The sequence below is a fragment of the Phyllostomus discolor genome, chromosome 12, assembly GCF_004126475.2.
Source record: "Phyllostomus discolor isolate MPI-MPIP mPhyDis1 chromosome 12, mPhyDis1.pri.v3, whole genome shotgun sequence".
Classification (NCBI taxonomy): Eukaryota; Metazoa; Chordata; class Mammalia; order Chiroptera; family Phyllostomidae; genus Phyllostomus; species Phyllostomus discolor.
This window is the reverse complement of record NC_040914.2, coordinates 32,631,511-32,657,520: the sequence shown is the minus strand read 5'-3', so window position 1 is coordinate 32,657,520 and position 26,010 is coordinate 32,631,511. Positions and strand designations below refer to the sequence as shown.

The window sequence follows — 26,010 nt, the reverse complement described above, 5'->3', positions numbered from 1 at the left end:
AAAAAACCCCCCAATCACAATCAGTTGGGAAGTCCCGAGCTAAAATCACAGCTGTTCTTCTGGATTCCATTTGACTGGAAACTCTAGTGCGGAGATAGTTTTTACCCTATTATACTTTAAAAAAACCCCTCTTTTTTAGTAAAAGTGTTACTGAGGTCAATATACAAATACTGCGTACATTCAACGTACACATCTCGGTGAGTCTGGACGCAAGCACAAACCCGACACCACCACCATGCCAATCACCTTGTTCCACCAATCACAAACCAGAGTCAAGTGGACAGAATTCATTCTCTCCTCTCATTGGTCGGATTCTAGACGTGGGCGGAAAGGGGCCCCACGCTAAGCCCCAGGCGCTCAGGGGAGGCCGGCGGCGGGCTGGCCTCGCAAACCCGGAGACCTAATGGGACCGCACAGGATGGTCTGAAATGAAAACTTACTAAAAGCAGTTTATAGCAGGTAGTCGTGCCCCAGGCTGGAATCTCCCCTGGCAAAGGTCAATCTTTACCTTAACCCAGCCCTCTACTGCTTTTTGCACCTACAATGACAAACCTTTGGAATATCAAGGTAGCGTCCCTTTTTCGGACCCCTTGGGGCACAGCCACCTCGCCAGAGGGAGACCACAAGTCCCCTCGCTGTAATTATTATCGCATTTATTGTTGACTAGTAACTGTTCAGTGCCCACTGCGTGGAAGTCAAGAGTGTGTCCATCATTTCACTTTTTACCCAATCCTGGAAGCGTCCCCTCCGCTTTGTCCCGCCTCCCTACTCTATCACCCAATCGCCTTCACGTAACCCTCTTCTGCTTCCGCCGTGGATTCTACTGTACAAAATAAGGTGCAAAACTGCCTTCCCTGGAGCATTTTCTCAACTCCTCGAGGTTTTTCTTCCCAGCACCTGCCGTCAGTTTGGCTCAAATAAAAATTCCCTACAGGTCTGTTTCTTACGATGACACAGACCCTGAAGAATTGGTCCCAGGGAGGCCCGGGGACCCCCGCTTTCCAGAAGGTGAATGAATGGCCGCGGGGGGGAGGCGCGGGGGGGGCGGAGCTCACCTCCCGGTTCTGGCCGCTCCGGTAGAGCTGCGGCTCCGTCAGCAGCACGTGCGCCGGCACGTCCTTGTCCAGCACCCCAGTCACGAGCTGGGGGAGCGACGAGAAGAGCAGGTTAAAGAAGATCAGATACCACTGGTCGATCATGGCGGATGCGGAGAAGCCGCAGTAGAACTGGAACCAAAACAGGAGGCACACGAACATCTGAAACGAAGAGAGGAGGAAGGGGAGCGGGCAATTCCCAGATGCCCTTGCGGAGTCTCATCTGAGGGGCCTGAGGGTCTGCGGGGCCCGACCGCAAAGGCTGAATTGATGGGCAGCGGCTTCCTCCAAGGCAGCTGTAACTCGGCACCCTCGGTACCCCCTCTTCCTCTTCCAGGGCCCGCCACGTGCCCTTGAGCACAAGGGGTGGGCCGTGGGCACCAGGAATCCCCAGGAGTGGCCCTCGGAGCACTGAGTCCTTGCGACAGAGAAGACACAGGTCATTCATTCACTGAAAAGCAAAAGAAGGTCTGGCCAGGTTTAGGGTCGCTCCTACTTGCAGGGGACCATGGGAGTCACCCTCAGCTTTTTGCCTCGTACCCCTCCTCCGTGGTCCCAAACTGAATCCGCTGGTGCCATATCCCTGAGATGCTGCCTCCGTCTGCAGCGACGTACCCTCGGGATGAAGAAGAGCGAGTAACCACTGACTCCCATTGTGGGGACACCCACACAGGCACGGCAGCAAAGTTGATGACAGCAATGTGGCTGACTGTGACCGACCCCTAGCACCCATTGCGCCCTCAGCTGGCGGGTGAGCTGTAGGTATTATCGCTGGTCCTTACTCTGCCCCACCCCCTGGCTTTGCCAGCAGGAAAGTGGAGGTTGGAGAGCCTCCACAGCCCCCTCCAGCCCATGCTCAACAGAGGAAGGCTTGAGAGGGTCTCTTCCCACTGCTGCCTGACCACTGAACACCAGTGGCCTGATGCTTTTATATGAGGGGCTTGCATGGCAGTCCAGCAATTGCAAAGCATTCCTACCGAGATGGACTGTGCAGCAGGGCCGGGTCACTGGACCCCTCCTGCTTCAGTGTCCCTGTCCATGGACTGGGTACAGAGCAGCACCCCTTGGCCACGGGGCTGCCATGAGGGGTAACGAGCGAGTACATTTAAATTAAAGGCCTCAGAGAACCCCTTGCCCCCGTGGGAGCTGGCCCACGCTTTCTGTTCTTACTGTTAACAGTGCCGTCATTTCCTTGGAGGCTCCGCAGAGCCGTGTGGTCCCCCCCACCCCACGCCCCAGGTTCAGAGAAAAGGAAATTGACGTCCCTTATCTTAAATGATGCGACTGTGGCCACTGTATGGGTAACACACCCAATCTGTTCCATCGCTGGTGGGGCCTGGCCTGGAGGGCGGGGCCTAGCCCAAGAGGGAGGGGTCATGGTGCAAGGAAATCCTTGGCTGGCCACCCCAGACCACGGCCTGGGCTTTGGTCTGGGGCTGCCACCACCTACTCTGTTGGCCTTGACTCAGTCACTCCACCTCTCTGAGCTTCCGTGTGCTGACCAGACACCCTGAGGGCCTGCCCTGAAGGTCAGACAACACGACAGACTGTGTGTGGAAGTGACCAACCACGACTCACACCACCTGAGACCTGGTCCCACCTATGACGGGATGCACCTTCCCTTCCACACTGAAGACCGACAGACACGTGGCCTTCTCACCGACTTTCTCCCTGGCCTCACTCCCACGCCGGCCTTTCTCCCACCCACAGCCACAGGCTCAGCGGCCCCGAGAGTCATCAGTGAGCAAGCCGTGCCGAGAGAAAGAAGAAAAAGTACCAAGGTAATCGAGATTTTTCTTTCCTGCGGTACCAGGAGCGGTCTTCCCAAACCTCTGTTGCTATGGAAACTTCTCTTGATTCGAAAGGAAGGCTGACTTGTCCCTGAAACAAGTGAATTCCCTCATTTTGGGAGGCACACTGATTATCCTTGAACTTCTCAAGTAGATCAAGTGCTTGTTAACAGAGGCCTTGCATCATATGAGGAATAAAACAGGAGCGGTGTCCTTCCCGCCTGCCCCTGTGTCCTCTGTGATGACAGCTCCCTCATGCCAGGCAGGCCCCCCCCCCCATTTGCATCTGACAGCTGGCTGCCCTTCCCCGAAGTCTGGGCCACTTTCATTAGGAATCACGGAGCGCATGTCTCAACTCCCACGTTCTGATTTGTTTTCGGATTAAGAAAACCCCAAATCCATCGACAGCAAACGACTTGCTCAAGACTGTAGAAATAATGAGCGACAGAAACAGGTTGGGGTTCCACCCCCCAGCCCCGCTCACCCTCACTCAAAGCACCCATCCCCCCCTCGGGAGCTGGGGACCCCGAGGTCTGCAACTGTGTGTGCGAGCCTCGGGAGTGTCATCGGGCAACGGCAGGACAGTTCTGCAGAGTCCCAGGCAGAAGCTAATTGGAATTTCCAGAACCCAGCCCATCCAGTTAGACATGCCCTGGTTGGTCCTGAACATCTGTACTCATTTGCTAGAAGACCTTTCAAAACACGGGCAAGTGCGGGGGAGAGCGTGCAGGGCAGAAGGAAGAGGGGAAATAGGTCTAAACCTCCAGAACAATGAATTAAGAACACGAACAAGAGGTGAACGGACGGCAGTCTAGAGTGAGCGTGATGTTTTTCCTGGAATCAGAAAAATAAACTAAGAAATGGCCTTTCTGTGTATCGCACTTGATTTTTTCCCAGAAGACCACAGGATGGTCTCGGCATCAGCCCAGTAGCCTCCAGCCTGCAGGGGTGGACCTGCGGGGCTGCCCGGGAAGGCCACGCCTCCCGTGAGTTTCCTTATTCTGTCTCCGGTTTGCCCGTTTGGCCGCAGAGATCAGGGGCTGGAGGTCAGGGAGCAGCTCCTCAGCAGACTGTCCCTCCTTACACGAGGAACAGGGTTCTGCACTGGCCATGTGTCCCTCTGCCCTGGGTGACCGTCTGCCCTGGGCTCAGTAATGCAGGGACTAGGAGCCACACGGTGGGACCAGCGTGCACTGGACCAGACCCTGGGGCGCAGCCCCTGCAGACGGAGCTGACCCCCGCCAGCCCTGATGGGCACGACCTCACCGAAGGGTGCTCTTGAACTGAGCTGGCCGGAAGGGGGCAGTGTGGCCAGACCCTGCGGGCGGCTCCCTTCCTACTTGAGCTGAGCCTGCACCCTGCCCCGGGCGTGCACTCCCAGCCCGCTGTGGGTGTGCTGGTCGACCCGACAGCAGCGGTGTGACTGAGCGCTCTGGAGCTGAATCCAGGACCACCGGGCATACTGCTGCAGGTCCCCAACCCCCACCTGTTCTGCAGAAAGCACTGACTAGGGCACTCCCGTCTGCGGTCACATCTCGGCCTGCTCCCGAGAAACATGTCACCGGGGCAGTTAGGAGCTTAGGAGGTAGAATTCTAGGGACTGGGGATGCACGTGGCCTTGGCTGTATTAGCCACGGGACCTGGTGCAGACCCCTGGACCTCAGGGTTACTCCACTTGTCGTTACAAAGAGAACATGCTCGAATGATCTATTTCCACAACCTTCTCCCTCTGAGATGCAGCCGCCTGAGATGCATGTGCCCCAGAGACAGACGTCTGAGCCGAGAGGCCAGGTGAGGAGGTTCACTGGTGAAGTTCAAGGAGGATGGCACCCATAGGGGGCCGTGGGGTGGCTGCAGGCTGGCCTACTGGCCGCATTTGCAGAACAGTCCCCTAAGTCTCAGCTCAGGCCTTTGCAAGCAGACGCTCAGAGACCAGCGGCGCCCGGTACCTACCGTGTTTTTGTAGAAGAAGTAGAGCACCATGCTGGCGAGCCGGGAGTAACACCAGTGCCCGTGGACAATCAAGAGTCTCTCGAGGTAGCGGAACCTGGGCACCGCGAAGTCGCTGGCCATCACTGCCTGGAAAGGGAGAGGACTTCCGTTACTGGGGGCCCCTCTTGCCAATGTCTGTCTTACCCCCCCCCCCAACACACACAAGGTGGAACACGGGGGGAGAAATCCAGTGTGTGTGACGGGCCAAGGCTCGTTTCACCGGTCTCTCTCATTATCTCCGTCGACTGAAGACAGGTTCTGTTCCATCATGTAGTGTAGTTCAGGGGTATCGCTTTACAGGATTCATTTAAGATTTTAAATATATGTAACTGATGGATTTTAAAAAAATGTTTGCCTTTTATTTCCCATACTTTCTTTTTTAGTTAAAAAGTTATTTAAAAAATTTTATGTATTGATCTGAGAGAGAGAGAAACATTGATTTGTTGTTCCGCTTACTGATGCATTCACTGGTTGACTCTTATATGGGCCCTGACTGGGGATTGAACCTACATATGACAGGACTGTGGGTTCAATCCCCAGTCTGGGTGCACATGGGAGGCAACAGATCAATGTTTCTCTCTCTCTAAAAAAAAAATCAATAACCAGCCCTGGCTGGTGTGGCTCAGTGGATTGAGTGCCAGCCCGTGAACCAAAGGGTCGCTGGTTCAATTCCCAGTCAGGGCACATGCCTGGGTTGTGGGCTAGGTCCCCAGTAGGGGGCGCACGAGAAACAACCACACAGTGATGTTTCTCTCCCTCTTTTTCTCCTTCCCTTCCCCTCTCTTTAAAATAATTAAATAAAATCTTTTTAAAAAATCAATAATCATTTCCTTGGGTGAGGATTAAAAGTCAGGATGAAGGAACTATCTTGTTCATTTGCTCAACTAATGTTTTCCCGTGTCCAATTTTATGGTGGAAGAAAACCACACAGGTGACCTAACACAGCAGCTCCAGTCAGACAGGGTCAAGGGGGAGCCCCTGTGCCTCTGTCTCGGGACTTCCTGTCTGACTGCCATTTCCGTGGAGGGTGAAGCTGGCGAGCCCAGCCCAGACCTGGCCCCAGTGCTCGGTCGACATACAGTGCCTGGCTGGCTGCATCCACGAAGGGCTCGGCCCTGCGGGAGAAGTGATTGAATGGAGGCCACACTCTGCTTTTTTAAAAGCAGCAGCCTGCATAGATTGTTCCCTGAAGTCTCCACCAAGTTCAACAATGCTGCGATTAGAAGTTAATCAAACATAGGGAATTGCTGAAATGATGACATCCAAAACATATCCTCACCAGAGGGCATATTTATTGATCTGAGAGAGAGAGGAAGGGAGAGAGACAGCCTCCCAAATGCATGGCAAGCAGGAATCAAACCTGACCAAGGATCGAACCTGCGACCTTGTGATGTGTGGGATGACGCTTCAACCCACAGAGCCACCCAGCCAGGGCCCAAAGCAGCACGTGTGTCACGAACGCATTTGTTCGACGTCTGGAGCACGGGTCAATACGACACGGTGACAGAGAAGGGCAGGGATGGCGTGTTGTGGGTCACGATGGCTGCGTCCCACGTCATGGTGACACCAGGCTCCAACCACCACAGAGTCAGGTGGGTTTTCAGAGGGTGTTACTCGTGTGCAGGAACATAAAAAATGCCACCCGAATACAAGGCGTAACAGCCACGGAGAAGGCGGAGACTCACGCTGACCCTCAGTTCTCCTTACTTTGCAAAAGTATCTCCCGCACGTGGCTTCGTAAATATGGAGTCACCTGCACCTTATCCTTTACAACTGTCTTAGCAGAGGGTGAGCGTCAGTTGTGCTGAAGGCCAATCCCTCAGCTCTGCTGGACAGAGGCCCCCAGGAAGACGTGACAGTGAGCTGCAGGGTCACCCAGAACAGTCCCCCGCCATGGGTCTTTACCTGCATGCCCTCCTGGCCTGAGATCCCCACGCCTACGTCGGCCACCTGGATCATGCTGACATCATTGGCCCCATCTCCTAGAAACAGCACAGGCGGGGAGGATCGGTTGAGCTCAGACGCACAGAATGAAATTGGCCCGATAGACCTTCACCGGGGCCCCACTGGGCTGAGTCCCGTGACAGGGTCCCGGGAAGAGCGAGGATGGGCTGCGGGGGAAGTGAGTCAGACCACGGTGTGAGGTCTGGAACCACCAGCCACGCCGAGAGGGGCTTCGGAGAGCAGGCTGGAGTGGCTACATTTTATTCAGCACTCAGCCTGCACCACGGGCTCCTGCATGGCTACAGCCCTCCGCACGGAGCCTGGCCATGCAAGATGCCCTCACCTGCACCAGCTTTATTTCCCGAACGGCCTCAGTCTTCATCACATAGATAGCATCTCGGGGCTCTCCCGGGGCACATACCACTGGGTGCTTCCCTACACTGAATGGAGTGCCAATCCTGCCTGGGATATGGCGGGGATCTTTTTTGCACCCTGACTCCCTGCGAGCTAACAGCGCCATGCTCACCGCTGCACCCTCTGAGGGTCCTGTCAAGGAGAACTGCTACTCACTTGGCCAAGGCACTGCTGATAGGAAACGTTTAGCCATGCAAGGCACGTGTGAGAGCTGCTGATGCTTCAGGGAGAGGCAAGCAGAGACTCTCATGGTTACTCAGTGATTGTGACCATTCTCCCAACAGGACACCGGGAGGGCCCAAGTCACAGAGTGCCAAGTTTCAAATGCACAGTGGTGCAGATACACGAAGTCCAAGTGACTCATCAAGTAGCTGGCCACCAGGCGTGTCTCTCCTGTGATTTTTTCTATTCTTTATTGCTCTGGGCCTGATGTGGGTGATTCACCCCTGCCGATGGCATTGACATTCTATGAAGCACTAATACTCGCTGCAGCTTTTCCCAGAATGTCCCATGCAAAGTGAGTGATAATGGATAACACTGTTCCCTGTTATTAATCTTTGGACACTCGAGACAAGGTCATATGGATGCTTCGACTCATGTTCAGAGAAATGAGCTGATGTTTTCGTGGGTCCCTACTTTCTCTTTTGAAATTCTCTTTTATTTCTTTTCTGTTTAACCAGCCAAGGCTTTACCTGCATTTTCTTTTCTTTCTTTCAAAGTATTTTTAGAGAGAGAGGAAGGGAGGGAGGGAAACATCCATGTGTGGTTGCCTCTCATGCACCCCCTACTGGGGACCTGGCTCAAAACCCAGGCATGTGCCCCGACTGGGAATCGAACTGGTGACCCTTTGGTTCTCAGGCTAGCGCTCAATCCCCTGAGCCACCCCAGCCAGGGCTGCATTTTCTTTAACTAACACTCCCATCCATGACTCGGTGGCTAAGCCTGGCACCCGCCAGGCTGTGCAAACGTGGTCTGTCATCCAAGGTACACACCAGCCTTCCCTGCGGATGCTCTAAGGAGCGAGGTTAGTGGAGAGGGTGCAGCCCCAGCCTGCAGACTCCTAGGCTCCTGCCTCCGACACTGCTCAGGGGCATCAGAAGGGCCCTCTGAGACAGTCTCTCTTGGGAGGAGCCGCCTGCCTCCCCTCCCACCTGGGCCAGGGAGACTCTGAGTTCACTGCTTAGGCCTGAGCCCTGCTCTCTCCCCTCAGCAGTTGGGGAAGCAGGGAAGCCCTCAAGGTGTTCAGGGAAGGTCTCCATGACAACCACACTCAGGCCACACCCCACTTCAGACCCAGGCTCTCCACTAGCCTCAACTGTGTACAACAGGGAGGCCATGCCCATGTCAGCAAGGACAGCTGTCATAGACCTTTTGAGGAAAATACTCTAATTATCACAGACGGGGATGCTTTATTGCAGGGCCATCTCTCATCCAGGGGTGGGTTCTACATGCAGGAAAACCAAACGGATGCCTAGGGTCCCAGGGAGTCAGTCACCCTTTTCTCTAAGCAACCTGAGGCATTTCCCGGCCCTCACCAGCAGGTGGAGCTTCCGAGTCCCCGGGCCTGGCTGGAGGTTGGACCTGAACCTGATGCGGGCGGGCGGGGATGTCGCCCTGGGAGTAGGCAGATGAGCATCAGGAAGAACAGAACCGGAGGAGAGCCTACAGGGCTCTTCCGGCCAACAGCCTGCCAGGAATGACCAGCGTCAGATGCGCCGTCCCTAGGGAAAGTCACGTACACTTTAGCAACTATTCCTACCTTAGGACGGATATATTTAACTAGATGCTTGTCTTGGAGCAACGGTTAAGTCAGCGGACAAGGGGCCATGGGGATTCCATCACCCCCAAGTCTCTGGGTCCTTCTGGCAGGATGGAGTCTTGGCTGACCAGTGACCAGACCCACCTGCAGAGACCCTCCCTTCTTCCAGAGTGGGCGTGGGCTGATGCTGGGCACGCAGCATCCTCCACCGTGGCCGAGACCCGCCAGGGACAGGCTGGTGGCTCACCGGCCTCCCAGGAAACAGCATGGCAACTCTGTCGTCTTCAACTGAGTCTGTAGGACTGCCCTGACACGTGGCTACAACTGCGGCCACTACACACTTGTGGCTTTCTAATCCACGTGTCCTGCCTACAAAGGCTGCTGCTTTACTGCACTGGGGGCGACTTTCTAAACAGAACAAGAGCAAGGAAGCATCTTCCCATCTCACGGTGCCGCATGGGTGGGCAGGAACTTCAGGAAGTGAAGAGAGGAAGCAGGTGCAGGAGATGGGCTGGCCCGCCCACTTACCTATGGCCAAGGTCATGGCCTTGAGCTTGCTTCTGACCAGCTTCACCACCATGCTCTTCTGCAGGGGCGTCGAGCGACAGCAGAGGACCGATCGGCACTGCTTCGCGAGGAAGAGAAACTTGTCCTCCAGGTTTTTGTCGAGGGCGTAGGCCAGGCTCCTCCCGTCGATCACGAGGCTCGGGCAGGGGCCGGAGGCGGCGGGCTCGGAGGGCGGGCAGACCGGGGAGAAGAAGCCACGCTCACACTGCCCGAGGTCTTGTCCGGGCGTGGCAGGGGCCCCTGGCCTGCACGTAGTGGAGGCACTGGTCCAGCAGGGCTGCACACGCCTCCTGAAATGCACACGAGAGGACGGTGCGGTCGGCTTGGCCCCACCACAGCCCAAGTTACTCCCCCCACCCCCAAACACATCTGGGGAACATGTCTGGGTCTGGTCTTCTCTGTGTCTTCTCTGGTCTCTCTGGACAGGCTCTGCCCAGGTGCCCCGATAAAACCAGGCTACAGAGGATGGCTTCCCACACAGGAGAGAAAGAGCTGGTCTAGCGTTTCTATCAATTTCCACTTCTATGCAGAGGGCGGGGAGGGACTGGTCGCTTTGGGGGGCCGGGCCATCTTGCGGCAAAGTTGGCGGCCGGTGGGACCGAGGGAGCCCTTGCCAAGCCCTTCCTGTTTCCTGGGACAGCACAGAACACAGGGCACAAGGCTCATTCGAAACCTTTGTTACAACTGGCCCCCCCCAAAATGCAATGATCAGTGTTCTTCACAAGCTTTCCTGTGAGCAGGAAATGAAGTTTTAAAAAGAGGCATAATCCAGCCCTGGCTGGCGTAGCTCAGTGGATTGAGTGCGGGCTGCGAACCAAAGCATCGCAGGTTCGATTCCCAGTCAGGGCACATGTCTGGGATGCAGGCCACGGCCCCCAGCAACCACACACTGATGTTCCTCTCTCTCTCTTCCTTTCTCCCTTCCTTCCCTCTCTAAAAATAAATAAATAAAATCTTAAAAAAAATAAAAAGAGGCATAGTCCCTGAGACTTTTCACTGGCAATGCCCTTCCCGAACAGGGTCTCAGTTCCAGAGCGAGCAGGAAGACCCCCTGGGGAACCTGCGTGTCAGGGGACAGGGGTATAGCAGGGACGGCCATTTCCAGGAACAAACACGGAACCCTGACAGCTCCAGTCCCCTGCTTCATGACCGGGTTCCTGCCAGGCCACTCGGGGATCTAGCTGTGTTCAACACACACTTCTGGGGGACCTTTTCCATTTAGAAAAGTGAGGGAGAATGGGGGGAAAAAGGCTGAGAAGGCCCAGCTGTTGGCCTGGTGTGAAAGGTGGGTGGCCAGTCATAGACACATACAGCCTGGTGGCCACAGCCGGTCACGGGCCCAGGGTGTGCAAGGGTGTCACCAGACACAGAGACAGTCCTGTGAGTCCTAGATGCTCCCTGCACACTCAGGGACTGACATTCAGAAATGGGACTGGCCCTTGCCGCTGTGGCTCAGGTAGGTGGGAGCCTCACTCTGAAACCGAAGGGTTGTGGGTTCGATCCCTGGTCCGGGCACATATGTATGGCAACCCATTGATGCTTCTCTCTCATATTGATGTTTTTCTCTCTCCATTCCTCTTTAAAGCAATGGAAACAGTGTCCTCCAGTGAGGATGAAAAATAATACATAAATGGGACGGGATGAAAACCCTCGTGCCTGAGACAGCCCCGCCGTCCTGCGGATGTCGGCGCTGGTTAACCAGCTGCCCTGGCTCCTTGTGACCTCACGAAAAAAATCCTCTGACACCGCTGACCTGGACAGCGTGTGAGGAAGGAGCAGGCTGAACTCTGCGTTAATAATGCTCAGGTGGCCCTGGCTGGGTGGCGTCGTCCCAACGCGCCAAGGTTGGGGTTCTGTCCCCGGTCAGGGCACGGACGAGATGCAACCTGTGAGCGCATGAGTAAGTGGAGCAGCAAACTGACGTTTCTATCTCCCTTGCTCTCTCTGTAGAATCGGTAAATACAAATTAGAAATAAAAGAAAAGAAAAGAAAGCCGAGGTGGGCACTCCTTCGAGACTGAGAGAGCCCAGCGGATTTTCCGAGGCCACGACAAGCTCAGGCTAAGTGCCGGAAACAACACAGGCAGACGCAGGCGGAGGGCAGCGGCTGGGCGGGCAGCCGCAGCCACAGAGGCTCCTGGCGCCATTTCGCTGCGCTCAGCCCCGCCTGGAGCCCAAGGTGTGCGGCTGCCGCAGGCCAAGCAGCGTGTCCCCGGAGCGCCCCTACCTGGGACTCGGCGTTCAGGGTGATGACCTCCTCGTCGTGGTCCAGCAGCTTGCAGGCGTAGGCAAATGTAACGGCCGTTTCCTGTTTTGTCGCCGGTGAGAACCCAGATTCTGCAGACAGCCTGCCGCAGTTTCGCTATGGTCTCGGAAACGCCGTCCTGCAAGCGGTCCTTCGATCCCAGTGGCACCTGGGCAGAGGCATGGCCAGTGTGTGGGCCGGTCCTTCAAGGCCCCAGACCCACGACGGGCGAGGGCCCCCCACACCCCCCACACACCAGCTGCTGATGGACCTGCAGACGGGGACCAACCGGGGGTCTGCCCCCTGTGGCCGCACCATGTCGGGGAGGGGGTGGGTTGGCTCGGACAGCGGGGTTGCCGCCATCAATGGCTGAGTCCGAGGGTGAGTCGGAAAGCCCTGACCAGAGTCCCTCTGCACCTACAACAAAGCACCTGCAACTCTTCCTAACATGCAGCTGACTTTGAACTTCACAGACAACTTGGAAATACTCTTAAGATGTAAAATGTAGCCATTTCTGGGGCTCAACCACAGTTTTCTTTTTGTTTCCTGGGGTGGGGGTCGAGTGGACCCTTTAAGCATCAGAGGTCGGGAAGCATGGCTTGTATTTCTGGTTCAAAAGCAGGTTGCAGGGAGGATGAGTTGGGGGACTGGAGGAGTGCCTGGCGGGGCGCACAGGGAACCCCATAGAACTGGGCCCTCGGGAGAGCATTCCATCAAGGATGATCCCACCTGAGGGCTGTTTAGCCTCAGGAGGCTCCTTAAGCGAGCCCAGCACGTGCAGAGACGCCGCTACTACCTACAGCCATGTCACCTCCCACTCCAGGGCCACCTCTACACACTCACACCCCGCCCCGCCGCGCAATGCGCATTTCCAGCGTCATTACCCAAGAGTGCAGACCCGTCTCCAGGCGAATGGCAGACTGGAAGAGGAGCTCCTCGCGGTTGTCCACAGAGGACTCGGCCTCCAAGTGGCCCTTCAGCCAGCAAGGCGTACTCTCCTGCTCAGGACCTGCGCGAGACGGCCCGCTGAGCGCTGCGCCGGGGAGCGGTGAGCATGGGCCTCGCGGGGCCCCTGGAGCGCGCACAGCCCTGGGAGCGTGCGCGCGCGGGCCCCTGGAAGCGCGCACGGACCCTGGGAGCGCCTACGCCGGGCAGCGACCCCACTTCACCCGCTTGGCGATGCACAAGGTCCGCAGGCCTTCCACTGCGTAGAGGTTGAGGTAATTCTGGGTCTGGCTGCGGATTCGCTTTTGATGCCTCCCTTGGCGTTCATCTAGGTTGGAGCAGAGGCAGAACGGGGAATGGGCAAGAAACGGACCCCTGTGGGGAGGGCCCCAGGGCCAGGCCGGGGTCTTGGGGGGTGGGTCTACTCTGCGCAGTGTCCTCTTTACTGATTTATTTAAAAATTAAAAAAAAATATTTTCCAGCTACTGTTTACATTCAGTACTGTTTTGTAGTAGTTTCAGGTGGGCTGCATAGTGGTTTAGGACAATCATACGCTTTACAAAGTGTTTCCCCTGCTATTCCCAGTGCCTGCCTGGCACCACACAGAGTTGATGACAATATTGTAGACTGCATTCCTGTGCTGCGCTTTACATCCCCATGCTTTTTTCTCTTTTATCCTCACCTGAGGACACATTTTTCATTGCTTTTAGAGAGAGAGGAGGGGGAGACAGAGAGAGAGAGAGAAATATCCACATGACAAATGTTGATCGGTTGCCTCCTGTACGCGTTCCCACCGGGGATCGAACCCGCAACCTTTCAGTCTGCGGGACGACGTGACAACCAACTGCGCCACACCAGCCAGGGCAAGATGGAACTTCTCTGTGTTTAACCACAATCACAACAACAAAAAACACAACTAAGAGATCAGCTGTTAGCTAGCTAGTGCAAGTTCTGCACACAGCCACCCTCGTCTGTCTTCCATGGATAAAGACGAGAAACAGACTCGCTGCTTATTCCGAAGGAGCGGACCTGCCCACCGAGAGCCTCGCCCCGCCCCCGCGGTGGAATCCGCAGCGGGTGCGTCCCTCTCCGGCCAACACCCAGGAGCTGGAAGTCAGAGGCTCTTTCTTCCTCTGTGCATGACAACAGTGCGTGGTGAGTGAGTGTGTCCCGGGGCCACAGGGTCATGAGGGGTCCTCACCATTCTGCCTCGCTCCAGCTGGCGGTGGGGAGGGTGGGATACTCCCTGAAATGCTCCAGCGAGCCAAGCCCGGCTGGAGCCGTGGCACTGATCAACACGCAGCCACGAAACAATGGTCCTGGGGGCTACCCGGGCTCCTTTCAACTCAGCCCGTCAGATCTGGAGCCAAGCCACACAGTCCAACTCAATGCTTGGTTGGGAAGGCCCTTCCTGCACCCACAATAAGTCCCGTACAGTCCAGAAGTGCTTTGCTCCCCTGACATATCCCAGGACACCAGTGTTCCCAAAGAGGGAAAGCCTGGCATCTTACACTTTGATTGGTTAACCCCAGAAATTTCTGGGTTCCCAAGCAATAAACACCCCTAAACCTCACATTTGGGGTGCAGAACCTGGGCCCTATCTCAGTGTTCTCGCCCTCTGCAGAGCCTCCATAAATCTCCCTTTGCTTTATCAGTGTCTCTGGTGTATATTTTTCTTCTTCTTTAAATGTTTTTTTTTTTTTTTTAAAGATCCAGGTTTCTTTTCTTTTTTAAAAAGATTTATTATTTGTTTTTAGAGAGGAAGGAGGGAGAGGAAGAGAGAGAGAGAAACATCAATGTGCGGTTGCTGGGGGCTGTGGCCTGCAGCCCAGGCATGTGCCCTGACTGGAAATCGAAACCTGCGATGCTTGGTTCGAAGCCCGAGCTCAATCCACTGAGCTACGGCAGCCAGGGCAATTCTTTTTAAAAATTATTTATAGGGACCGAACCCCAAAAAACCCAGCACATGCCCTAACTGGGAATTGACCGGCGACCTTTGCTTTGCAGAACGATGCCCAGCCCACTGAGCCACACTGAGGTCAGGGCCCTGGTCTAAATTCTTCAATATCAGGAGACAAGAACCTAAACTTGTCGGTGACAGTGACCTTAGAATTTTGCCTTCTCACTCCCCATTAAGCAGAACGTCCCAGGAGTATCCTCACACCACAGTGGGCTCCAGCCACCTCCATTGGGGCCCCTGGGGTTAGTAGCTGTCTGGGCTCACCACTTGTAAAGAGCACACGCTTTTCATTAACAACATTCACAGGAGAAGCGTTACTCAAAAAAGAGTCTCATCAAATGTGTGTGTTGGGCTGCTCCTAAATAGCACTGCGTGAAACTAAGACACATGGACAAAAGCCCCATTGAGAGGGACCTGGTGTCTGTTCAGTCCCCTGAATGGAGGTGCATCTTCTTCCTGTTTATGAAAATCGTCCTGCATAGAAAGTCCAGTTTCTACCCCCAGAATAGCCCTTGCCTCTGTTTGCGTTGCAAGACAGAAATAAGATGCCCAAATATTGCATAGGATGTATGTTTACTAAAAATATTAGCTGTTGGTTTTCTGAAATGTATATTTAACTGGACATTCATGTATTTTCTTTGCTAAATCTGGCAACCCTACTAACCAGACGTGAGGGGGGCTGTTTGTTCCCAAGTCACCCTGTGACAGACGGGACCTGGGAGCAATTACCCTGTGCCTCCCACACCCTGTCAAGGCACCGAAGATTGGTTCTTCAAGGCCAAAAATTTTTTATATACCCCAGAGGGATACATGAGCACGCAAACAAAGAGGAGCATATCTGTGGCATTAAAATGTCATGGGGGCAGCCCTGGCTGGGTAGCTCAGTTGGTTGGAACACCATCCTGATACGCCAAAGTTGCGGGTTCGATCCCAGGTCAGGGCACATACAAGAAGCAACCCACGAATGTGTCAATAAGTGGAAACAAATCGATGTTTCTCTCTCTCCCTCCCTCCTCTTCTTTCTAAAATCAATTTATAAATGTCATGGGAGGACAGTTACAAACAGAAAGTCTAAAAAGAATCCGTAATATTGAAAAAATACGGAGTTGGGGAAACAATGTAAAAACAAACAGGCGGGAAATGGGACACGCTGCTCTCATTACTTTGCTTTAGGAATTTAAATTTCCTGAAGAGAGAAGTCATCTTAACTGGACGACCATTTCCTCCTGGCGTTGTGACAACGTTGTTCTTCGCAGGTGAGGGTGACCTTATTTCAGATTCTGACTGTTCTTTGAGTAAAGGTATGACTACCTGAGGGACTCTGACATTAAAATAATAACAAAGGCCAGGTGGCTCAGTTGGCTGGAGCATCTTCCTGTGCACCAAAAAGTTGTGGGTTCGATTCCCGGTCAGAACACGTACCTAGGTTGTGGGTTTCTGTCCCAGTTGGGGTGTACGGGAGGCAACCTATCAATGTTTTCTCTCTCTCTCTCTCTCTCTCTCTCTGTTTCCTTTCCTCTCTCCCAAATCAATGGCCCAGAGGCGGGAGGGAAAGGTCACCTCAGGCAGTTGGAGCTACAGTGGCTAGAACATTCACCAGAAAGCTGCCTGGAGGAGAAGATAGCTGGGCCCGGACCCCGCTGCCGTGGACAAAGGCTGGGCCCACAGGCACCCACGCTGAGGAGTCCCTGTGTAGGCAGGGCCTTCATGGGCCTCAGGGCCCTGGGCGTTCCCCCAGAGAAAGATGTCCCGGCTACTCCTGATTTTAAGGTGTGCTTCGAAACTGCCCAAAGTGATGTGCCCAATTCCCCTGTACGTTAGGAAAATGTATTTCTCTGTAGGAGTGTCATCTCATCAGTAAGACGGTAAAGGAAGGAGGTGAGGTTTGTCCGGGTTCAAGCAGGCTTTGACTGGCCGCGGAGCAGCAACCCTGGAGGCCCACTAGGTGGCGCCCTGCTCCCCCTCCACTTGGGGGACAAGTGGGCCTCAGAGACCACACACAGAGGCCCCTGTCCTCCCCACGGCAAGGGGAAGGAGAGAAGGAAAAGGGACACAGTTTAGGTTTTCCCATAGGACACCAGGCCCTGTGCCCAGGGCTTCCTGTGACGTCAGCGTCCTGATCTCCTTTCCACAGGGGGGAAACTGAGGCACAGACTGAGTGACTTGCCCAGGGCCACCCACCCTGGGATTGGAACAAAGGTCTGTAAAGTACTGGGGGGTGGGCAGTGAAGCCCCTGCTTGCTACCTGATCCCCACGACTTCTGGGACCACCACACACTCTCTCTAACACGGTCGAGTCCACCAGCTTAGCCTCTTTGTGCGTTTTTTGGTAAAAGTGCCGTGAGTGCTTGGAAGAAAACACGGCCTTACGTCTGGCGGGTGACACTGTGAGCCTTCCTCACTGTATCACGTGCACACGGGCACAGCAGCTTGGCCGCCATGCTGTTTCCCAGGCACACGCAGCCTCTGCCCTTCTCCACCCCTGCCCACCCCCAAGGTTAAAGGGGAAAGATTTTCAATACCACCTGGTGTCCCTGGTGCCCAGCTCAAGGTGACCCAAGCCGTCCTACAGCCCCACTCTTGAGAAGCCGCTGGGATCTCTGAACTTCCTGAATCTTACGTGGCCTGGAGTCTCCCCCGTGGCCTTCCCTGCACAAACCCGTCAGAACCGCACACGGCTGGGAAATTCCGGAGAAGGGCAGGGAGCCGCAATGACTGCTTGTTTTGAATCCTCCCCCTTCAACCGGCATTGCGACAGTTACAACTACGCTTCTTCCGGCCTCAGCTTGCAACCTGGGACCCTGCGCGCCCGACTCTCACTGTTAAGAATTTCATTTGTGCTTCGCATACAAATTGGAGACTTTTTACTCACTCAAAAAGTGCAGAGCCAGCGAGTTCAAGGGTGGCCACTGCTGCCTTCTCAGCGGCTGGCGTGTCCCTTGCAGAGCTCAGCAGGACTGCCCACCCCCCCTCCCCCCCCACCGCTAGGCCTTAAGAGGTAAAGTCTGAAACAACCACGGTCCATTACCCTGTCTTTACTGCAAAGCGGTGGAAGAGACAACACGAATCATCCTTTTTTTTTTTTTTTTTTTTTTTTTGGCATCAGAGGAACTCTGGCAACCGCTAATTCTAGAGCTGTTTCCCTTTCTGTGGGTGCAGAATCAGATCTTCCAATGAACAAGCCTCTTGGAATGCACCCTCAGCCCACGCACTGGATCCCCGGTGCACCCTGGGGTAGCACCCCGGCAGGTGTATGGACGCAAAACCTGGCCCTCCGGTGGGTTACCCCCCGAGAGGCTGTTCAAACTCTTTTCAGAGGCGCCTCTGCTCCTTCAGGTGGGCAGCCTTTGGGAGGTGACAGGTCTGTGATGGGGAAGGGTCTCTGTGGGCAGAGCCGCTGGGGCGCACTTTTCCACGGAGGCGTGGCCCCTGCCTTCTGAGTCAGGGGTCCCATGAGAGGGTGCCAGGAAGGAACCCTGTCCCGGAGCGCAGGAGGGGTGTGCACCCAGACTACAGGGCTCCAAGGCAGATCAGCTCCTACCAGATCCGTTTCCACCACGAGGCGGCTCAGGAGACTGTGGGGAGACAGGAGCCAGGGTGGGTCCCCTTCGTCTGCCAGCCGCATCCTCACCTCCACCCGCTCTCTCCCCTATAGGTGGGGGGTTTACTGGGGGGCCCAGGCCCCAGCCCCAGAGGCTTGCATATGCAAAGACCTGTGAGCCCTGCTCACGCAGGTCCCGCTCTCCACACCAATGGTTTCCGAGTCTTCCTCCTTCAGTCCCGAAGTCACGTGAGCCAAGATGGAGGGGCTCTGCCCAAACCCAGGACAGAAGGCCCAGCAGGGGGCTGGCAGCCCCCACTCCTGAGGCCCCCACAGGGGGAGGGCCTGAGTCAGCTCCACACAGGGGCTAAAACTGTGGCCAACACAGGACAGGAAGGAACCTTCCAGAACGGCTTGTCTAAACATCCTCAACCTTCATTGTCCAGACTCGAAACCTGATGCTAGGTTTCACGGGGTGACCCCCAACCCCTTGTTCCAGGAGAGTTGCCCCCCAACACTGCAGTCTAGTCCCCAGGATATGGGGAGGCAGGAGGCCGCCTAATAGGTACGGCTTTAAGTGAACATTCAAGGTCCAGGCCCCATGGCTCCATTAGTTGGAGTGTTGCCCCTCCCCCCCGCCCCCACACCATCAATGTTGGGAGTTCGATCCCCAGTTGGGGTGCATACCAGGAACAACAAATGGATGCTTTTGTCTCACATCCATGCCTCCCCCCCGTCTCCCACTCAGAAAATTGCTTCACCAGTGGAAGAGGCGGGGCTGGGGCTGATTTCTGGGACACTGGGAGGGGCAGGTACCTGAGGAGCAGGGCACCAGCAGGTCCATGACCACCGAGTCGGCCCCCTTGGTGTAGACGTTGATCTCATCGGTGAGCGGGTGCCGGATCACCACCGACATCCTCTTGCGGATGGAGTCGAAGCCCAGCGTGTGCAGGAGCTCGAAGGTCAGCCTGCCCAGGTGGGGCAGCTCCACCGCCACCTGGTCGTGCAGCCGGTCCACCAGCGCGCACTTGTAGGCGCGGGCGGCGTACACCAGCGCTGGCCTCATCCGGACTCTCCGCCTCGTAGCGCAGCTCGGCCTCGCGCTCCCGCGCGGGGGCGCGCCCCGGGGCCTCAGCCGTCCGCCTCGCTGCCACCGCCGCTGTGTCCTTGCTGCCCGCGGCCCGGGCCGGCTGGTCCAGCCTCTCCTCCAGCCTGACCAACGCACTGTCTGCAGACACGGCGGACAGGAAGCCGGACCCCGACCGGTGGTTGGACTTGCTGTTGCCCAGGTTCCCGGTGCTGCTGCAGCTCGAGGCCAGGCGGCTGGGCGAGAACTCCGCAGGAAGTCTTCTATGGTCTTCACCGGGACTTCAGCTCGAACCTCACCCGCACCTGCAGGAGACAGGCAGGCCGTGTCCTCGCAGGCCCCGCCCAGGCTGCCACAGGGCGTGCCTGTACTCCCCACCCCCCAAATTTCCCGGCGGACGATGAAACCTGCAACCCGGGCCAGCCTCTCTTTCTTGAGACCATCCCTTGGCCTCTTTCCTAAAAGGTAACGCCTTGTGCATCCTTTTAGGATGCGGTCGCCCGGGTCACCGTCCCTGAGACCTCGATGGACTCAGGGTGTGTGGCTGGTGGTGCCGGCTGTCCCCTTGCTTTGCAGAACAGCTTCAGAGGCACGGGCTCGTGATGGCCGGCCACCAAGTCCAGCCTTTCCCCTCCCCGCCACTTAACAAAAGACTGGTTTATACATTTCTCTGAATTACGTCCACCAAAAGCTTAAACACCCGAAGAACATTCGCAACTTCCAAAGAAACTTTCTAAACAAACGACAAGCCGCTCAGCTGGGTGGTGAAGTCAGGATTCCAGTCCAGGGGGGCTTGTCCCAGAGTCTGGGTCCCCAGCCTGTCCTGACCTCTCTCTCCTCGGTGACGCTGGGACCTTGAGACTCCGGGTAGGTCATGTAGGACACCTATCCTTGTGCCCCGCCCCTCCTGTCCCCAGGCTCAGAGGGTGTCCTCTCCCACTTGGCCCCCAGCCTGGCACCTAACTGCTGCACTGCAGCCAGAGGACAGACAGCACAGCAAGGCCACCAGCTGGCTTGCCTGCCGGGAGCGCCCTGCTGTGTGCCCTTAACCATGACAGGAGGTGCTGAGCTCCTGCAGGGAAGGAAAAGCCAGAAGACTGACAGCGTGCCCAAGGTCAAGGGCATGGTGGGCTCTAGCGGGGCACTTGCCTTTTGTCGTGGCTGATCTGGGGACGTGACCACCACCGTGTTGCAGACAGTGAGCGCGATGAAGAAGTCGAACACGTCGGACAGCTCGGGCGACAGGCGGGCCAGCGGCTGCTCCTGGTGCCTCGCGATGGCCAGGCGCTTGTCACATTCGCTCACCTTCTCCAACAGCTTCGGGTCGGGCGTGATGTCCTTCTCCTGCAGGAGACCAGAGGCTGGCGGGTGAGTCTCACCCCCGGACCTACTACGTGTCTTCAGGGCAGACTAAGTAAGGCACCTTGACTTTATTTATAAGCTGTAAACACGCCTTCATCTCACACGTACGCATGTCATTTTATAATGATAATTATGCATAATTTTAAGTAAGAATATATAACTTACAAGTGAAACAAAAAGCACATGTTCTTATATAAGATATACGTGTTCTTATCATATAATAATACATCTAAGAATATATATTATAAAGTCACATATCTTAGACAGACTTGGAAATAACAGAGAAGAATAGAAAAAAATGAATCTGTATCACACCACCTCACGTAATTCAGGGTGGGGCAAAGCGGGTTTATAGTTGTGAGCATGCAAAACAGAGGTATTCCTGTGTTATTATTAATTAATTCCACACAAACTGTGAACCTACTTTTGCCCCATCCTGTACAAACTTTTGAAACTTGTGCTTTGTGTTTTCTTCCAGGCTCTTTTCTATACATTTACATTGTCCACCATCAAAATACTTTATACAGCCCTGGCTGGTGTAGTTCAGTGGATTGAGTGTGGGCTGCGAACCAAAGGGTCGTTGGTTCGATTCCCAGTCAGGGTACATGCCTGGGTTGCGGACCAGCTCCTCAGTAGAGGGCATGTGAGAGGCAACCACACATTGATGTTTCTCTCCCTCTCTTTCTCCTTCCCGTCCCCTCTCTCTCTAAAAATACGTAAGTAAAATCTTTAAAGAAAAATTTTATATATTCCTTTGGCTATATACCTGGAAGTGGTGATGTTCAACCCTATTTTACATTTTTATTTTTTTAATATTAAAAAAACATTTTACTTATTTATTTTACAGAGATAGGAAGGGAGGGAGAAAGAGAGGGACAAAAACACTGATGTGTGAGAGGTACATCAACTGGTTGCCTCTTACATGCCCCTCAACCAGCAACCTGCAACCCAGGCACGTGCCCTGACTGGGAATTGAACCAGTGACCTTTCGGTTCGCAGGCTGGGGCTCAATTAACTGAGGCACACCAGCCAGGGCACATTTTTAATTTTCTGAGGGGCCTCCTTACTGTTTTCATAGTGGCTGAACCAATTTGCCTTCCCACCAACAGTGCCGAAGTATTCCAATTTCTCCACCACCACTTGCCACCTGCTGTCTTTTTGACGACAGCCACTCCAACAGGTGGGGGTGACCTCCTTATGGTTTGACTTGTACTTCCCAACTTCAGCTTACACACTGTCACATGTCAGTTACATCTCAGTAGAAATGTACACGTAAATTGGCAGTTTCCATTTTCCTCCAAATGCTGTATTTTTAAAAATATTTTATTTATTTATTTTTAGAGAGGGAAGGGAGAGAGAAAGACAGAGAGAGAGAGAAACATCAATTTGCGGTTGCTGGGGGCCATGGCCTGCAACCCAGGCATGTGCCCTGACTGGGAATCGAACCTGCGATGCTTTGGTTCGCAGCCCGCGCTCAATCCACTGAGCTACGCCAGCCAGGGACCCCAAACACTATCTTATGTGCAGTCTTCCAGGCCTTCTGGAATGACAGCTGTCCCCCCTTACTCATGGATGATATGTTCTAGACCCCCAGTGGAAGACTGAAACCACGGAGAGTACCGGACCCTCATATACAGGGTCCGGCACCAGTAATGCCCCTTTTTGACTACAAAATCTTTTATTACAAAATCACAAGCATGCCATTCTGTGACATAACAATATCACACTCCAATATACCACATGACATTTCTGGTGACATGTTCAAATTAAAACTATAAATTATCACACCCCTATTACTACCCTACCGACCACACTCAAGCAGGCCTTACCGTGTTTTTTCCTCCACACACATCTTTTCACCTAAAGGAAGCACCTGCAGGCGTCTCGGAGGCACGCCCAAGCTGCCGGCATCGCCGCTCTGGTGCTTGGGGGCCATTTGTGAAGTTAAGGAGGGGCGGTGTGAATGCGAGCTTCGCACTGCCGTGAGAATAGCCTGGGTGACTGATGTGGCTACGGAGTGACTGACAGCGGGGAGCGTGGAGGTGACCGAGAGAGAGGTGATTCACACCCCAAGCAGCATGGAGCGGGATAGAATGAGATTTTATCACCCTACTCAGCGTGGCTTGACATATAATTCTGGAATTTTCCATGTAATAGTTTCGGACCACAGTGGACCTAAAGTGAAACCATGGATCACGGGGCAGGGGAGGGGACTGTTGTTTTTGGGAACACAGCTTTTAACGCTTTCAGAACAGATGTCCCATACTTTATTTGACCATCCCTTTATCACCAGATACATTTTCCACTGCTCGGCTGACGTAAACAGTGCACTCATAAGCTTCTGTGCATGTAAATCTTCAGATCCCATGTTGCTAAATAGACGTCAGGAAAACCTGTTCCAATGCAATCTCCCTCCTGCCAAGTGTGACAGCCCCCCCCCCCCCCCCACCACGTGCCCCACACAAGCCCACCCAGCAGCCACCTAAACGGAGGCCAGCCCAGACTGAGCAAGACGGGCTCTCCCTCTCTGTTCCCGAACCATCTTGGAAGCGACAGGATCTCTCAGAAGCTGCCGCTGGCTCACTTCCGGAAACGTTTGGGCAGCTGACCAGACCGGGGAGAAACCAGTTTTATGGGCTTTGGGCTCATCTCATTAAAACGATATATTTTTCCATTTGGCTTTGCTTTTTCACAGTTGTCGTCTTGCTCTGTGGTTTATTTGTTTCATTTGGCAAGACCAGCCTCCTCTCCGTCACCCATCTGGGCGCGCACTGGAGGTCCCCCAGCCTCGGAACCGTGGTGGTGGAGGGGCCCCCCCGCCCGGGTCGGCCCCTGTGGGGAGGAGGTGGTGGCCAGGAGATCTCGTGCTCACGGAGCAGAGCCAACCCTGCCAGCAATAGCGTGTGCGTGTGTGTTACTGACCACAGTCGGCTCTGATGGACGGGGGACATGGCAGACAGGGGAAGAGGAGGCCGTGCTCTGGGACTCACCATGGGGCTGCTGAAGGCCGTGTGCTTGGACAGCATGCTGGCCCGCTTGGCCTCGGCCCGGCTGCCCGTGCGCCGGTGCGACTTGGTGCTCTGCGTCCTGGGCAGCGCTCGGATGCTCTGGTGGCTCCCGATGCTGCCGCGCTGGGACAGCGAGCCCCCTTTGGGCGCTGCCTCCTCCGAGTCCGAGTCGGCCTCCTGGTACCTTGCCAGACGCCGCGCTGTGGGGAGAGGGATACGGGTGACACGTCAAGGGGAGGCTGGGCCGCTCCTCCATCAAGGGCAAGGCGACCTTTAATGGGGGAGGGAGCGCGCGCCCACTCATCTGCGCCTGCGCACAACCTGCCGCGGTTGACATGCTCGACCCATTCCACAGATGAGAAATTTCTCTCCCAGAAAGCTCTCGGAGAATTTGAGAGCTTGCTAAGGTCACGGGATGCAGGGGCGGGCAGTGGAGTGGTGCCCAGGCCCGTGGGGTGCCACAGTCTGGGTCCTGTACTTCGTGGCATGCAAACAGGCCCCGAGTCGGCCGGGATGGGTTCACACCGCGCCCCTCTATTCAGGGGAAGCTTATACAGGAGCGAGGACTGGGGGACAGGTGGCTGGGAAGGCCTGGCCCACAGAATATCTGGGGTCGAGGGCCCACGTGGCTCACTGGGGCCCTCGTGACAGATGCCACTGAGCCTTGCAGTCTCACAGAAGTGACAATGTGATACTGAGGATTTTCTCCCCGGGGCAAGGGAGGGCTCCTTGCTCAGGCCCAGGGGGCCCTCTCCAGCTTCAGCCGGTGCAGACCCAGTGCTGGGCGGCCCAGAGGCTCGTGTTCCTCTCGGGGGTGCCCAGCGTGAACAGGTGTCCCCGGGGTTCGGGCCCCTCCAGCAAAGGTGCCTTGGAGGATGGACGGTGATTCCTCTTCGGCCCTTAGGGGGAGCTGCGAGTACCAGCCACGCAGCCACGTGGCGCTCAGTGATCAGGGAGGCGTGTCCGCGCTGCTGTTCTGGATTTGGGAATGGCTCTGAACACATTTTCCTGGCATTGTCCGACTAGGGCGGCTGGGTCATCACGGAGGAGCAACCAGGAGACCATCCACCAGCGCTTACTCATTTGGAACCAGTGGTTACCCCGCCAAGAACGGCAAGGGCAGCCGGGTGCCAGGCGGCAGTGCAGGGTTCCTGACACAAGGTGGCGCTCGTGAGAGGAACCGAGATAGGGCCTTGGGCGCAGGGATGCCCCGGGTGTGGATCTGTCCTTCGGACCAAGCCTTACAGTCAGCATCTTTCTTTAGATTTACAGACGAGCAAGAAGAGACAAGGAAGGAGCAGTCGCCTGTCCACGGCCACAAGGAGCAGTAGCCCCAACACCAGGACCTGCTAGGGGCACTCTGACAAGAACAAAGCTGGGACACAGGACTACCGGCTTCTAAACCTGTGTGTTGGGAGGTTGGCATCAGCCTCCTGAAGGGCACACCTGTGAGGCCCAGCCACCTTGGGTCAGATGTTGGCCTGTGCTGGCGGGCCAGTGACCTGCGACCACGCTGGACAGCCTGACCATCAGTGACCTCTGTGATGGCCTGAATGTCCTTGGGGAGGATGATGGTCAGAAGCAGGTGACGCTTGGCCCTGGGGCACACACCAGCACCACCACCTGAGGTTGGTGTGGCCGGGTCAGATATACATGAGCAGGGCTCTGAGCTTGTTTTCCTAACGGGACCTTGAGAGGTCAAAGTCATGGGAAAAAGCTTGGAAGACGCTGGTGGCTTTGGAAGTGCATCGCTGACTGATCACAGGACAGCTTTCAAATGCCGCACAGGTGCCTGGTCATCTCTGTCATCCCCAGAAATGAGTCTTCCGGGGGGCAGCGGGAGCCTTGGGTGGTAAGTGGACAACAACTGTCAACATCTGGAATCAGAGCTGGGGTTCTGCCCCTGGAGCTTCAGGTCCCAGTTGCAGAGCAACCACTGGCCTGCTGGGCTGGGTCCCTGAGTCCTTTACAGCCAGGCTGAGTTCTGCCTGCAGGCAGCTGGGCTCTCCTGCACGAGGCTGAGGGGTTCCAGGAGGAGACTGCCGTGACAGGACAGGGGTGGACGGGATGCTGCCACTTTCTTCTGGATGGCAAACACAACATTAAACAAAGTGGCTAAGTCCTTAGGCCTGTTTAACATGATGGCTTTAATTTTACATGGAGGACGTTTGTAGACACCATACTAATTCTTGGTTTTATAAAACTCACAAAACTTGTGTTCTGGCAGACGGTTCCCACTGAGTCTTCCTAAAGGACAGCTTCCTACAGTGTCCCCCATTTTGTATTTGCTTCCGTTTTGTGGC

At 55.4% G+C, this 26,010-nt stretch overlaps 1 protein-coding gene across 1 annotated transcript in view; it reads right to left on the bottom strand.

Annotated features, from left to right (window-relative positions):
• Window positions 1–26,010, bottom strand: part of ATP10A (ATPase phospholipid transporting 10A (putative)) — a 102,741-nt gene that overhangs the window by 3,632 nt on the left and 73,099 nt on the right. Inside the window, 15 exon segments of the mRNA XM_028503657.2 lie at window positions 1,056–1,256; window positions 4,838–4,963; window positions 6,782–6,858; window positions 9,522–9,793; window positions 9,795–9,850; window positions 11,787–11,873; window positions 11,875–11,973; window positions 12,689–12,813; window positions 12,964–13,077; window positions 19,067–19,307; window positions 19,309–19,586; window positions 19,589–19,618; window positions 19,621–19,642; window positions 20,487–20,681; window positions 23,690–23,907. Coding sequence (XP_028359458.1) covers window positions 1,056–1,256; window positions 4,838–4,963; window positions 6,782–6,858; window positions 9,522–9,793; window positions 9,795–9,850; window positions 11,787–11,873; window positions 11,875–11,973; window positions 12,689–12,813; window positions 12,964–13,077; window positions 19,067–19,307; window positions 19,309–19,586; window positions 19,589–19,618; window positions 19,621–19,642; window positions 20,487–20,681; window positions 23,690–23,907 — 2,141 coding nt within the window.